The sequence below is a fragment of the Thrips palmi genome, unplaced genomic scaffold (assembly GCF_012932325.1).
Source record: "Thrips palmi isolate BJ-2018 unplaced genomic scaffold, TpBJ-2018v1 HiC_scaffold_19, whole genome shotgun sequence".
NCBI lineage: Eukaryota > Metazoa > Arthropoda > Insecta > Thysanoptera > Thripidae > Thrips > Thrips palmi.
This window is the reverse complement of record NW_023144628.1, coordinates 5,804,952-5,819,007: the sequence shown is the minus strand read 5'-3', so window position 1 is coordinate 5,819,007 and position 14,056 is coordinate 5,804,952. Positions and strand designations below refer to the sequence as shown.

The window sequence follows — 14,056 nt, the reverse complement described above, 5'->3', positions numbered from 1 at the left end:
GAGGGTCACGCTCGCAGCTCTCGCCAGTCGTCGCAGCCAGACCGCGCCATACTCACGCTTCTTGTGGCGGTTGATGCTCTTGCCGTCGTCCGGGGTGGCGATGCTGGGGATCACCTCGACGGACCTCGCGGCCAGGGACGAGCTGGCCAGGTTGGCGAGGCACGCCTCCGAGATGGCGCCCTTGGTCTTGGCCGCCGCCGTCGACGTCGCCGAGCCCGCGGCGCCTTCCAGCGACGCCGCCGCCGCGCTGGGGTACTCGGCGTACTCGGGGGAGCTCTTGCCGCGCAGCATGGCCTCCAGCTTGCGGACGATCTCCGAGAAGGAGGGCCGGCTCTTGGGCTCGAACTGCGGGCCGCGGGGCAGAGGAAAGGAAAGCAAGCGTAAGAAGTGCGAACCAGACTCGCCCATTCACCGATCCCATTCCGATCCGAAAGGGCCGTTAAACCGACGCAGACAGGCATCCGGAACGGAGCCGTCGGCCACGTCCGCCGTCGCGAAAATGAAAATGCGTCGGAATCGGGAATGGCGGTCCAGGGCGCGCAGCGCAGGGCGCCCCGGGGCAGAACAGACAGAGAAGCGGAGCACCCCGCTTGGCGCTTGGCTTCCCCGGCGAGGGCGAAGTGGGGGTAAATGGTGGCGAAAGGCTGCAAGTGCTGCAGCAAGGGGGGCAAGGGGGGCAAGGGGACCACCGTAAGGCCGGGGCTGCGGGGCTGGCCGCCGGCCGGCCGGCCAGAGAGGCGCGCGCCCAACCAACTCACCGTGCAGCAGTGGAAGGCGAGCTTGAGGAAGTAGGGCGGGCAGGCCGCCGGACACAGCGGCGCGAAGGCCAAGTAGTCCAGGCCGAAGTTCTGCGTGCGCGGCAGCACGTCGGGGTCCGCCTCGACGCGCGCTATCAGCTCGCACAGCACGATGCCGTACGAGAACACGTCCGACTTCTCGTTGTACCACTGGCCCTTGAGGCACTCCGGCGACATCCAGTAGGGCGAGCCCACCGTCGGCAGCCGGTAGCCGCACCTGCGGAAGGAGGTTCGCGGTGAGAAGCCAGCCACACAAAGCGAATACACCTGACAAATTTAAAAATAAGTGAAAAGAAAAACATGGAAAATATTTTAAACGTAAAAGAAGTTTTAAGGGATGGGGGCTGGACGCATTGAGCCTCGCCAAACACAAAGCTATCTCAGCGCAACTTTTTTTTCTCCTTGGCGCGCGGTGTCGAATGGACGCGGCGCCAAAACGCGCCGCGGCAAAGCGAAGCAAAGCGAAGACCGGCGTCAGCGGCAGCAGCAGCAGCTCGTTGGCACGCGAACAATGGCCGCCGGCAAACACTACCACAACACACACTACTTACAGTGGGTCGGGAATTTTGGCGGCCAGTCCGAAGTCGGCGACCACCGCCGTCAGCTCGCCCGTCTCCTCGTTGCGCCGAATCAGGACGTTCTGTCAGACAGCCAAACACAGTTAGCGCCGAGCAGAAGAGCTCGTCTTCGAGACCGAGTCATCGCACAGTGGACCTGCCAGAAGACTTGGCCCACTGTGCGTCGGGCAAACACGAACCTTGGACGTGAGGTCGCGGTGGAAGACGCCCCGCGAGTGCAGGTACTCCATGCCGCGGGCGATGTCCAGGGACAGCTTCATGCGCACGGCGTAGGGCAGCTCCGTGCCGCGGGACTGCACCAGCTGCTCCAGGCTGCCGCCGTTCAGGTACTGCAACGCGAGCAAACCAGTCAGTCAGCGAGTCACAGGCAGGGCGGGACGGGGCGGACAAGGGGAAAAAACGCGCACTGGCCCGGCAACGGCCTTGGGTCCAATCAACGCACCCACTAGCATGCGCGTGGAATTCCCTGCCGCGAGTATCGCTGTTGGTTTTTTTTTCAGGCGATCCTCCTCATTTCCTTCCACGCCTACACCCTTAATTTAGCGCAAGTAAAATTCTCTGTGGGCAGCTTCCGAAAGTCGTTTTCGTCGCTCTGTCTCTCTCGCACCTACACGGGACGCCCCGCGAGTGCGAGAGAGAAACAGAGCGACGAACACGGAATCGGTCTGCTGGACACTGAGACTCTCTTTACTCACCTCAGTCAGCGCATGCAGTTGGCCCTCGTGCACACACACGCCCATGAACCTGCAAAGAAAACGACGACTTATATAAAACAGACGAATAAACCACAAACACTTCGGCCTTCTGCACACCAATACGCGGACGTGCGAAGGTGCCCGACACGCGGCCAAACGCGTTGCGTCACGCCACGTCACGCCAAGTCACACGACACGGCGCGGCGTGTCACGAGGCGTGTCACGCCGTGACGGACCGGGGTCAACGCGGCGCGTGTGCGCGCGAACACAGCACGGCGCGTCGTGCACACGCCCACGCCCCCCCCCGCCACGCCGCCAAAAAGCACACCAAGAGAGGACGAAGGGGAGGACCCACCGGCGCCATCATCATCATAAATTTGCAAGTCATCCGAAAAAAAAAAATAAAAGCAACGCAATTTGCATAGGAAACAATAGGGCGGATGAACAAAAACAGGGTGTCCCCTTTTCAAACCAAATAGAACAGCAAATATTCATGAGTGGGGGTGTCTGGGAGACGCCCTGCGGGCCTGCGGGGCGGACGAGGATGAACTACACGCAGACGGCTGACCAGTACCAGTGTACTAGCCCCCCCTCTTTTCCCGCGGATTTATTAAGGGCGGTCCATCCTTTCGGTAATCAACCTCTCTCCGACTGAGCGGATGAGTGGAGCACGGTGTACGACGGCGCGAGGCGGCGCGGACTTTGGCGCGCCGTTCCCCTTCACCTCCCCGCACGCCGCGGCGCCGCGGCCATCTCCAACGCCGCCAACCAGTGCGGGCTTTCCTTTTATTCAAGCGGCCCACTGTGGGCCGCCAGGCTCACTCCGACGTGTGCGGTTTCGGACGGCTCCGTCTCTCTCGCACTCACAGGGGCGATCCGTGGGGGTGCGAGAGAGACAGAGCGCGCGTCGCGGCACGACTGCGCGGAATCGCTCTCTGCAGGAGGAGGACGACGCGAGTAGTCCGCGGCGGCCGCGACGTGGCGGCGTGTGGGGCTCCCCTGAAATAGCGAAGCACTGCCGAGCACGCCCCGCCCCGCCCCGCCCCGCCCCGCCCCGCCCGGCGCGGTGCAGCGGACGCGCGCGCACAACACATCTATCTGACCATGACCGCCGCGCGCGCGCCTCGAATAAGATGGACGGACGCAAGTTCAACGCCACCCCTCCCCCTCCCCCCGAGTGAGTCATTTCGTCACTCCGGCGCAGTGTACACACACTCCGCGTGCAATTTTTAGAAAACACTTCGACGACGCTTCCCTGCCGACGAACGCAGAGCGACGGCGACGCCGCCATGGTGGCGAAATGGCGGAAAGGAGGAAAAAAGTGCAGCCAGCGTTTCTGCCGCGCGGCGAACGCAAAACACAGAGCTCAAAACGCGTCTAGAGTTTCGTCCACCTCCACCGGTCTTCTGGCCCACTGTGCGGGCCGGGTCCCGGTCGCCTCGCGACTCGCCATGCAGACGCACGCAGCAAGGCGCTGCATTGCTGCATTGCAGATCTGCGGGCGGCGGCCGTTCGTTCGCACGGCTGCATCGCATTCGGCTCATGCCTGCGTGGGGTGACAAACAAGGGCCCAAGGACCACACACACACTCACTTACACACACACACATTCACACACACACACAAGCTCACACACGTACGATGCAAGCGACTTGTCGCGTCGCGCCAGACCAGCCAGACCGCCCGGCCAGGGCCAGACAGTCCCCGCAAAAAGGCCAACACTTGATAGGTGCTGGCCGTGCCTGTGCCTGCCTGGTGGTATGGCGGAGTCTGGAGCGGCGCGGTGCTTGAAAGGCCGTTGCAAACGAGAGGGTGTTGCCGTCCGACACCCATGGACCGCTTTCTAGCGGCTCAATGGGGAACGGCGTGGAGCTCCGAGCGTCGTCCGAGCGCCTGCAAGGTAGGCAGTCCGGACCGGCCCGCCGCGCGGCCGTGCTCGGCGGTGCTGCCTACCCGGGCTTCGTAAGGCGCTCCCCTCCTCGACGCACAGCGGGCCAGAGGACGTGCTTTGAGCAGCAGAGTCGCTAAATGGGACTCGAACCGAACGAGTGACCCCACCAATGGATTCCTCGTTCGGAGAGCAATCCATTGATGGGGCCACACGTTCGGTTCGAGTCCCATTTGGCGACTCTGGAGCTCCAAAACGCGTCCGGGGCTTTGACCGCCTCCACCGGTCTTCTGGCCCACTGCGCGAAGCCCGGCGGCGCGGCGGCACGCGGAGGCGGTCGAGGCGCGCGTTGCGGCACCGCAATTGGACTCCGAAGTGTCCTACATGGCATGACTGATGAGCCTGCCGGTGCATCATCGGTGTCGCAAGGCGCGCGGCCCGCGAGGCCCCGAGGGAGGCTGCAGGGAAGGGTCGACCGCAAAGGCACCGCCAGCATGCGGGTGTGGTGCCCCAGAGCCAAGCCAGGGGCAAGCCAGGGGCAAGCCAGGGGGCTCCCACCGGGCACCCGCAGGGCTGCCGCAGGGCCGCTGCGCAAACACACCGTAAAGGTGCCCTAAGGTCGCCTCGTCGTGCCCTGGCCGGGCCCTAGCCACTCGAGCGACGTCGCCGCGCCAAGACGCGCCCCGCCCCGCCATCCACAGACATGGCGTCGCCATTAGAGCCAATTTCAGATTGCTTTTCAATAGCCCCCCCCCTCTCCCGCCACCGCGGTGCCGCGGTACGACGGGGCTCATCAGAATACAGCCGCGACCCCAGTCTGGCCCCTGCCTGCTGGCCCCGGCCTCCGAGCGATTGCAGCAGCAGCCGCCGCTCATCACCGAGCACGCCGTGCAGGCCGTGCAGGCCGTGCAGGCCGAGCACCGCGTCGACGGGCACGCCGGCCACTCAATCAAGCCGGCTACCGTGCAGCCTTGGAGTCCGGCGGAGCCTAGTCACTCACCTCAGGATGTTGGGATGGCTCATCTGGTTCATGAGCTGCACCTCCTTGAGCATGTTGGGCCGGTTGGAGCGCAGCAGGTTCTTCTTCAGCACCATCACCTGGCCCGTCGTCCGGTGCGTCACCTGCACACACACAAACAAGTCGTGTCACTAAAAGGCAGGATCAGGCGCGCGCACACAGACGCACACACACACACACACGAAGGTCGCGGGGCCCAAAGCAGGACCAAAGCAACGCGGCGCACTTAGGCGGGCTGCCCGGGCGCAAGGGCCAAGCCGGCCAAGCCGGCCAAGCTTCCATACGGGGATGTGGGCCGCGTCCGCCGCGTCCTTGTGCCCCCAAACCGGTCAACGGCCGACTACGGCCAAAACAACGCCCCAAACGCGGCCAAAACACTGGCCGCCACTCAACCACCGACGGCCGCGCCAACGGCCAGGGCTGCGCGTCGGGTGCGGTGACGTCACGTTGTTTGAGTGACGCGACGCGACGCGGTGCGCCCTTGGCTGGCGACGGCAACAGGCGGACACTACACTGTCTGCATGTAGAATGGAGCCGCGCCGCCAGGCCACGCACCGCGCACCCATGCATCACGCACGCACACAAACACACCGAGTGTGACTCACGCTCGCGAGCAGCGGGGTAACAACCCACAGGCCACATCCTCCTGGACGGGCCCGTCGGGCAGTTCACACTAGCTGCATGCCATCGGGTGCAGCGCAGAGCAGCACTGAGTCGATTTCGTCGCTCCGTCTCTCGCGCACTCATAGGGCGTCCCGTATAGGTGCGAGAGAGAGACAGAGCGACGAAAACGACTCTCGGAGTCGGTCTACACTGTGCCGGCCGAGACTTCGCGCTCCGCCACAATAAAATGGTCCGCCATTTTTATGACGCGTTGATCGCGGCGAGCAGACACCAAATAAAAACAACTCGAATAAAAAGCAAGAAGAAGGGCGACGCGACGACGACGGCGGAGGCAGTGCCCGATGCGCTTTCGTCTCCGAGCGCAGCGCACTTGGAGCAGGCCGCCAAGTTGAGCAACGGCCCGCTCTTCAGGTCCCCGTCGTGGAGGAGGCCGAGGAGGCGCGAGCCGCGAGCACACGGCACGGGGCGGGGCGGCCCACGCAGCGCCGCAGCGCCGCGGCCCACGTGGGATGGCCGATGGCCGATGGGTCGGCCCGACGCCAAGCGCCGAGCGTGCGCCGAGCCGCGGCACCGCCGTCAATTTAAACTTGCCCAACGCGGCCGGGACGCCGCGACGGCCAGGTCAACGACGCGCCGGCAAACACACGGACGCACCGGCTGCACCGCGTGCAAGGCGTGCACCGCCTGCACCGGGGGCAGCAAGGAAAGAGGGGGCGGGACGAGGCGGTGTTCTCTCTCACTCTATCCCAGCGTTTCTCAACCTTTTTCGGTTCGCGACCCCATGTTTTTAGCAAAAAATTTCCGCGACCCCCAGGAAAAATTTCGCGACCCCACGCGACCCCTCCTTTAGCATGCCTTTGATACAAAGTGCGATAATCCACCTTAGTTTGGAAGCAGTACTGCAGCAAACATGATCAAAACGGTCACAAATGTCTTTGAAAAATCGTGTTTTGGGCCGACTTTAAGCAGCCACTGCGTCTAATCCGAGGCGGTATGTCGTCCTCCCTCAACGGGCAATTGGTCTTTGGGCCTTCCTTTAGCATGCCTTTGTTACGGAGTGCGATTATCTGCCTTAGTTTGGGAGCAGTACTGCCGCAAAGTTGATCAAAACGGTCACAAATGTCTGAAAACACGTGGGTTGATCAACTTTGCGGCAATACTGCTCCCAAACTAAGGCAGATAATCGCACTCCGCAACAAAGGCATGCTAAAGGAAGGTCCAAAGACCAATTGCCCGTTGAGGGAGGACAAGATACCGCCTCGGATCAGACGCAGTGGATGCTTAAAGTCGGCCCAAAACACGATTTTTTAAAGACATTTGTAAACGTTTCGATCAACTTTGCGGCAATGCTGCTCCCAAACTAAGGCAGATAATCGCACTCCGTAACAAAGGCATGCTAAAGGAAGGCCCAAAGACCAATTGCCCGTTGAGGGAGGACGACATACCGCCTCGGATCAGACGCAGTGGATGCTTAAAGTCGGTCCAAAACACGATTTTTTAAAGACATTTGTGACCGTTTTGATCAGCTTTGTGGCAGTACTGCTCTCAAACTAAGGCAGATAGAGTCTATCCTCTGGATCACTCTCTATCCTCTCTATCACACTCTACCCTCTGCATCTCTCTCTACCCACACTGTTTCACGTATTGACGATCGGGCCGTGACCGAAAGAGTCCGCGGAAAGGTCAGGCGCGGAAATTTCGCAGCAGCCGCATTGTTTTGTTTGGGCGAGCGAGGAACGAAACGCGACAAAACAAAAATAAAAACCCGGCGCCGTTCCGGTCGCCTTTCCGAGTCCGAGGCGGTCGCTGCGGAGGGAGGGCGACCCGGGACCCGCGAGGCGACCGCGCGGACCATGCACGACGAGGAAACGATTTCCATGGCAAACTATGACGGCGCGTGACGGCGCCCTCCACCGGCACGGCGCCCAGCAACGTTGTCCAGCACAGCGTCCAGCCATGTTGTCCAGCAATGTTGTCCAGCAATGTTGTCCAGCCATGGTGTCCAGCCATGGTGTCCAGCCATGTTGTCCGGCAGCGTTGTCCAGCAGTGTTGTCCAGCAACGTTGTCCTGCACGGCGACCAGCCATGTTGTCCAGCAGTGTTGTCCAGCCATGTTGTCCAGCAGTGTTGTCCAGCCATGTTGTCCAGCAACAAACAGTGCTGTTCAGCACGTTGTCAAGCCATGCTGTCCTGCCCCGCTTCGAGTCACGGCGCCGGTCCCGCGTGGCGCGGCGTGGCGCGGCGTTACGACATCCGGCCCATCGACACACCGACACACCGCACCGATCGGCGTCCTTGCGAGGGCCGCCGAGGGCGTGGGCGGCGCAGCGGGGCGCCTGCAGTGTAGGCAGCCTCGAGCACGAGAGAGACCTCTCCGAACGAGTAACGCCTTTTCCGCCGGCCCAGTGTGGCAGCAGTCGCACGGCACGCGGGGCGGACAGTCCGCGGACACGCCACGGGCCATGAGAGGCCGTACAGGTGTGTGGGAGATTTGGCTTTCGGGGGCTTCCCCCCTCCCCGGCCAGCCGCAAGCATGCCGTCACAGCGGGCAATCAATCATCGGCGGGCCCTACTAGCCAGCGAAGCCAGCGGGGCAAGGAATTGCCATAAATTATCTCTATGAGCCGACGCACGCCCGACCCAACCAAAAATGTGAGAATTTTCAGTTTCCCTCGGAGGCGGCGTGAGAGCGCCGGGAATGGAGCGAGCCGTCGTTATGCTAAATCCGCGCTCCATTTGCCCCGAAATCTCTTTCTCCCTCTCACACTCGGGCGAGCAGGCAAACTCCACGCGCTTCCCACGGAACCACCGGCATCGTCCTTCGCTTCCGACAGTGTACTCGTCCGTCGCCAAGGCCGCGGCCTACATGGCGTCGCCGCGGCGTCGCCCAGATCGGCGCGCACACGTCTAATTGGATTACAAACACGCCGACGGGGAATGAAAACACAGCGGCGGGGGCGCGCCGTCTCTCTCGCCGTCGCGACGCGGCGTCCCGTAGGTGCGAGAGAGCGACGGCGCGACGAAAACGACTCCCAGCCTGCAGCAGCCTCAAGCTCGCTCAAGCTGAGCGTCACGACGGGGACGGGGGGTCGACGACGCCGCGCCGAACCCCCTCGCCGCCGGGCCGCCATGCGCGTCTGTTGACAAACGGGGAGCATCCAACAAACCTGACTCTTCGAAGCTCCATCCATTCTGCCGCATTCTGCCGCGGAACGAACCAGCGACCTGCGCGGCGCACGCACGTCTCGCCTAACTCGGCGGCGCGGCAGAGCGGCGTTCCCCTTGGCCGCGTCGCCGCCGCGCCCAACGCGCCAAATTACCCGCCAAATTACGCACGCGGTCGCGCCATTCCAGCACACTGGATGTCTGTCTCCCTCGCACCTACACGGGACGCCCCGAGAGGGCGACAGAGGCGGAGCGACGACTCTCGGAATCAGTCCGCAGCTCAAGGAGCACACGACGACGACGGCGGCGACGGCGGCGAGCCCTAGAAGCACCGCGTCGACGCCGAGGTGCACTTGCCCCGGATTCGAGGAGAGGTCGCACCGCACCGCGCGATCCGCCGCATCTCAAACAGACGTGACGAGTCGAGACGAGCGGCGGCATCAGCAGGTCCGTTCCGAACGGCGCTCCCTCCGTCTCCCTCGCGCTCGTGGGGCGCGCGGCGCCCCGCCGGGGCCCCGCCGGGGGCGCGAGAGAGACGGCGAGAGACCGTGGCGTCATTCTCGCGCGACTCCATTAGCAGTGCGGTGGCTGGCTGCCGCTGGCTGCAGCTGGCCCACTTGGAGAGGGAAATGCAAGGGAAGGGCCGCCGCCACTGCCGCGGGTTGAAGGACACGTCGGCCCGTCAGGACACTGTCAGGACGATGAAAGCGATCCGCAGTGAGAGTCCTTCTCCGGGGCTCGGCCTCCGGGACCAGGAGGAAGGGGGCGGGGAGGACGAGGACGGACGAGCGCGGTGGCATTCCGGCACTCGGAAACGGAACCAGCGGGCGGGGCAAAAAAAGCGCGCCGCGCGGAGGGTCACTGAGGTCGCCGTCAAGGACTCGGTGCACAAGGACGGCCGGTGCAGTGGACCCTGCTGCTGCAGTGGGCAGCACGCGGATTCGTTTTCACACGGTCCCTTTTCCTTCCCTTTCCTCTGGCGGTCCATAGCGGTTTCGGGAGCCGGGCCGCCAGTTCGCTGGAGGTCACCAGAGTGGAAACGGGTCCATGATGCACAGTTGTTGTGCGCTAGCTCATTGTGAGGGGCGGGGCGGGCAGAGCCCCGGGCGGGGCCGGCGGGGCGGGACAGGCGACGCAAACTGGGCCAACGACACCCGCCACGGGGCGCGAGGCAGGCAGGCAGACAGGCAGGCAGCAAGCTTCGTGTCGTGCGCACACTCCGCTCCGAAACGCGACCACGAACGACGACGACACATAACCTCCCCGGCCAAAAGTAATTAAAAGGCGCTGCTTTCACTGCATCGACCGGGACTATCTGCAGTCACATACGCAGCCAGGCATACACGCCGAGACAGACAGACAGACAGACAGACAGACAGACAGACGCTCATACAAACGGCACGCATGATCGCCCCGCGGACAATCCGCTATCGGTATCCCCATTGGTCACACAGCAGCCAGCCCAGTCGGCCTAGTCGCCCGGCCCAGCCCCGGCATTCCAGGGGCCATTCGTACCGTACGCGCTGCGCGCTGTGCCTCGCCTGTGCCGCGCCACCCACCGGGCTGGAGGCTGGACGCGGCTCGCCACGGCCCGGCGCGGCCCCGCGGTCTGGCCCCATACATCACCGTCTAGGATGCACTCGGCGTCGCGCTCCGCCGTGCCTGGGCCGTGCCGGACACACACACACACACACACACACACACACACACACGAACACACACTGGCACGCACGTCGTATTCATATTCATGGAAGCCGCTTATGAAAAATACACACGCGGGGGCCCGTCATCGCGTCGCGCGTGCTCGCCGGCGTGCGTGACACGCGCTGTCAGCCGCGCGACCCGTCGCCGTCGTCGCCGACAGGCTTGTCGCTCTCGCACCCCTGTGCGGGGCGCCCCGCGAGTGCGAGAGAGACGGGGCGACGAGGGCGGTGCAGCGACGCACGCCGTCCTATCATCGCGACGCCCGGGCCGCGAGGGCCCCGGGCACACACGCCACGCCCACCATTTTCACGCATCGGTAATGCCTTTTCTTTTTCTAAACCCGGACGTGGACATCAGCGAGAGGAAGGCGAGGGGGAGGGGGAAGGGGGCACCAAGACTTACCGCATCCGCCCCATTAGTTTCTCTTCCCTTCACGGCCGTGGGGCCCTGCTCGGCCACGGCGCGGCCCTCGGGGGGGAAGGCCTTGGCGTGGCCCTTGGCGCGGCCCTTGGCTCGAGCACCGAGAGTCCTTGAGGGTACGGGAAGGTGGAAGGGGGCAAAAAGCGGGCTTACGAAACCCAGACCGGCAAACCAAAACAAACCGCCGCCAGGACGACGCCGAACGCGCTGCTGCCGGACTTGGGCTTAGACGCGGTCCGGCGTCGTCGAGACATGAAGCAGCAGACTGATGCCGGGAGTCGTTTTCGCCGCTCGGCCTCTCTTGCACCTAAAAGGGAGGCCCCGTGAGTGCGAGAGGGACAGAGCGACGAAAACGACTCTCGGAATCAGACTGCAGTGCGTCCGCACGGCGAATCGCGGCGCCGAGGTGGTCTGCGTGCATAATGAGCTTGGGCAAGGCCCGGCAAGGCCCGGCAAGGCCCTCCACCTCTTCCTCGCAGCAGCCCTACGCCATCAGCGTGTACATCTTGCCCGGTTCCGCATGGGGCAACACAAACGGGCCGCGGACCGACCGACCCACCGCCGGACCGCCCGGCCCGGCCGCGCAGTGGGCCAGAAGACCGGTGGGTGAAGGCGGCCAAAATTCTAGACGCGTTTTGAGCCCCAGAGTCCCTAAAACAGGACTGGAACCGAACGTGTGACCCACATTTCAGTTCAAATTTGACTTGATTAGCTTGATTTTGGTTTTAGCCAGATTCTCCAACTTCACAAACCTTCATTGTTAATTTTTTAAAATTTTGTTCATTGTGTTCTAATTATTTTCAAATCAGATTTACTTAATTTTTTTGAAAGTGGGGCTTTGGTTTTTCCGAGTTGCGACACTGTCGGGGCTTTTCCTCTTCCGAGGGCGTGGCGGAAACACAGGCCGCTGGCATCCGATCCATCACCTCCAAAAGGGCGCCCCGGCGGGGTGGGGCGGGGCGATGACATAAGTAAAGCCAAGCATAGCGCCACACGCTACGACGCCGCCGAACAAAAGGTATGCACGGCCACACACACACACACACACGCATACACACACACTTACACACTCACACGCTAATTAGGTAATACAGGCTTCGTTTCCTCCGCCCATTCCGTTCCGTTTCCAGGGCGTATGTGCAATTAATTATGCTGCCTGTTATGTGCGAGCCAGGCCAGAGAAAACGCGCGCGCGCGTGTGTGTGTGTGCGTGTGCGTGCGCACGCGCGAGTGTGAGCGGGGGAGGAGACACGGCGCCGCCTCTCTGGCCGCGCGCTGCGTTCAAAAGACTCCTAAAACGCCATCAACAGAGCATCACCGTGTCATTCCCACAAAAGTACGGAGTAAGTCGTAGAAGCCGCAGTTTCCCCGCATCGCCTCCTTTGCGACACGCACACACTCACACTCACACACACGAGCGCGGAAGTGCAGCCGACGCTTGGGCCGCTCGGCGGGCATCGCGTGGGAATGTCAGGCATCGCGCTGCGCGCATCGGCCGGCGGCGCCGGTGGCATTGAGGAAGCGCGCCCGGCCTGCCCGGCCCGGCCCGGCGCGCGTTCGTGGGGTGCGTGGGCGCCGACGCGGCTAAAGAGAGAAAAGGCGAGTGGGACCGCCGCGGAGGGGAGTCGAACCCGCAACCCGAGGTGCATCACCCCGGCCGCCGCGCCGCCTTGCGCAGGGCCCCCGCGGGGGTTTCGACACGCTCTGCAAGCAGGGCGCGGCACGGGGCCCGCGGATATCGCGGCGGGGCGGGGCGCCCATCGCAAAACAAGGGGCCGCGGGCCAAGCCGCAGGCAAATAACGTAACGCCCCACAATGCCCCCCCCCCCCCTTTTCCCCACCCCACCGCGACACAGAGCATAGTGCAGCCTGGCAGGTAGGCAGCGAGGCCCCATACACGTCCCAGCCTCGTTCCATTGCCTTGACTGGCTGCCGGCCGGCCAGACAGACGGGGCTGTCAGCCAGCCAGGCAAACACCCCGGTAAAAGCAGGCATGTGACATGCACGCACTCGGCGCACGCATCACAGTGCGGTGCCGCGCAGCGAGAGGGGTAGCAACAGAGAGACAGAGACTCGGAGCGGCAGGACGTCAGCGGCGTCCAGATTCCCCAGGAAGAGAAGCCCCACGACAGGCTGGCCGACCGGAGCTGTCATCACGTCACATCACCGGTCCGTCAGCCGGGCAGCCACACGGCCGGATTAACCTTGGGCGAGACCGCACCGCACCAGCCGGCACCAGCCCCAGCCGGGTCCAACCAGAGACGACGGTTCGACGGCAGGGCCCCCGGGGGCTGCCCGCCGGGACGTCGCCGTCAGCAGGGGGTCTTGGAGAGGACTGGGGAGCCCCCGGCGACCCTCGGCCCACGCGAGGCACCGCCAAACGCACCTCCCCGCCGTCCTCTCTCCGCTGCCGCTGCACACCTGGCCGGCCGTCCAGAAGTGCGACTCCAAGTTCAATGACACCCCACGCACCGTGGCGGCAGCGCGGCGCGGTGCAATCTACAACGGCCAGCACGGCATGCCCAGGGCGCCGTGGGCAGGCCGCACTCATTCCGAGAGTCGTCTTCGTCGCTCTGTCTCTCTCGCACTCGTGGGGCGCCCCGTGCAGGTGCGAGAGAGACAGACTGCAGGCCCTGCAGGCAGGCAGGCCGAAAGGCCGGCACGCCAACGCACCGCAGCGCCAACGAAAGTGAAGCTAAACGCGGCATGCACCGAGGAGGCGGCGGTGGTGGCGGTACCGCGGGGAGCACGCAGCGCAGCACAGCGCAGCGAGCCACGCGCAATTAGCGACGGACCAACACACTGCAAGGCACTGGCTCTATCTGTCTCTGTCTGTCTGTCTGTCCGTCTGTCTATCCGTCCGGATGTGTGTCTGTTAGAGACAGACAGAGAGGCAGGGGGCGCGAGAGTGATGACTCGTCGGGCACCAACAACAACAGCGCCACGACCAAAGGAAAGGAACCCCCACACCACGGCACAACCCGGCCTTCCCCCGTGCGGCTCCCGCCAAATGCGTTTCATATCCAGAATACAAAATGCAGAACGCGCCCTACAAGCCGAAGCAGCAGCAGGCTTCTCTTGTCAAACTTTCATGCGCCAAACACGCCCACAAAACCGTAATAATAACAGCGACGCGCGGCGCCCAACAACAACAACAACAGAGTCCTT

General features: G+C 63.6%; 1 protein-coding gene across 1 annotated transcript in view; it reads right to left on the bottom strand.

The window, feature by feature from the left end:
- The window catches only part of LOC117646268, a 38,004-nt gene that overhangs the window by 5,725 nt on the left and 18,223 nt on the right, over positions 1-14,056 (bottom strand). Inside the window, exons 2-7 of the mRNA XM_034387107.1 lie at positions 4,958-5,079; positions 2,071-2,119; positions 1,555-1,704; positions 1,349-1,437; positions 759-1,014; positions 57-345 (exon numbers count right to left, since the gene is read on the bottom strand). Coding sequence (XP_034242998.1) covers positions 57-345; positions 759-1,014; positions 1,349-1,437; positions 1,555-1,704; positions 2,071-2,119; positions 4,958-5,079 — 955 coding nt within the window. The remainder of the gene's footprint in view (positions 1-56; positions 346-758; positions 1,015-1,348; positions 1,438-1,554; positions 1,705-2,070; positions 2,120-4,957; positions 5,080-14,056) is intronic.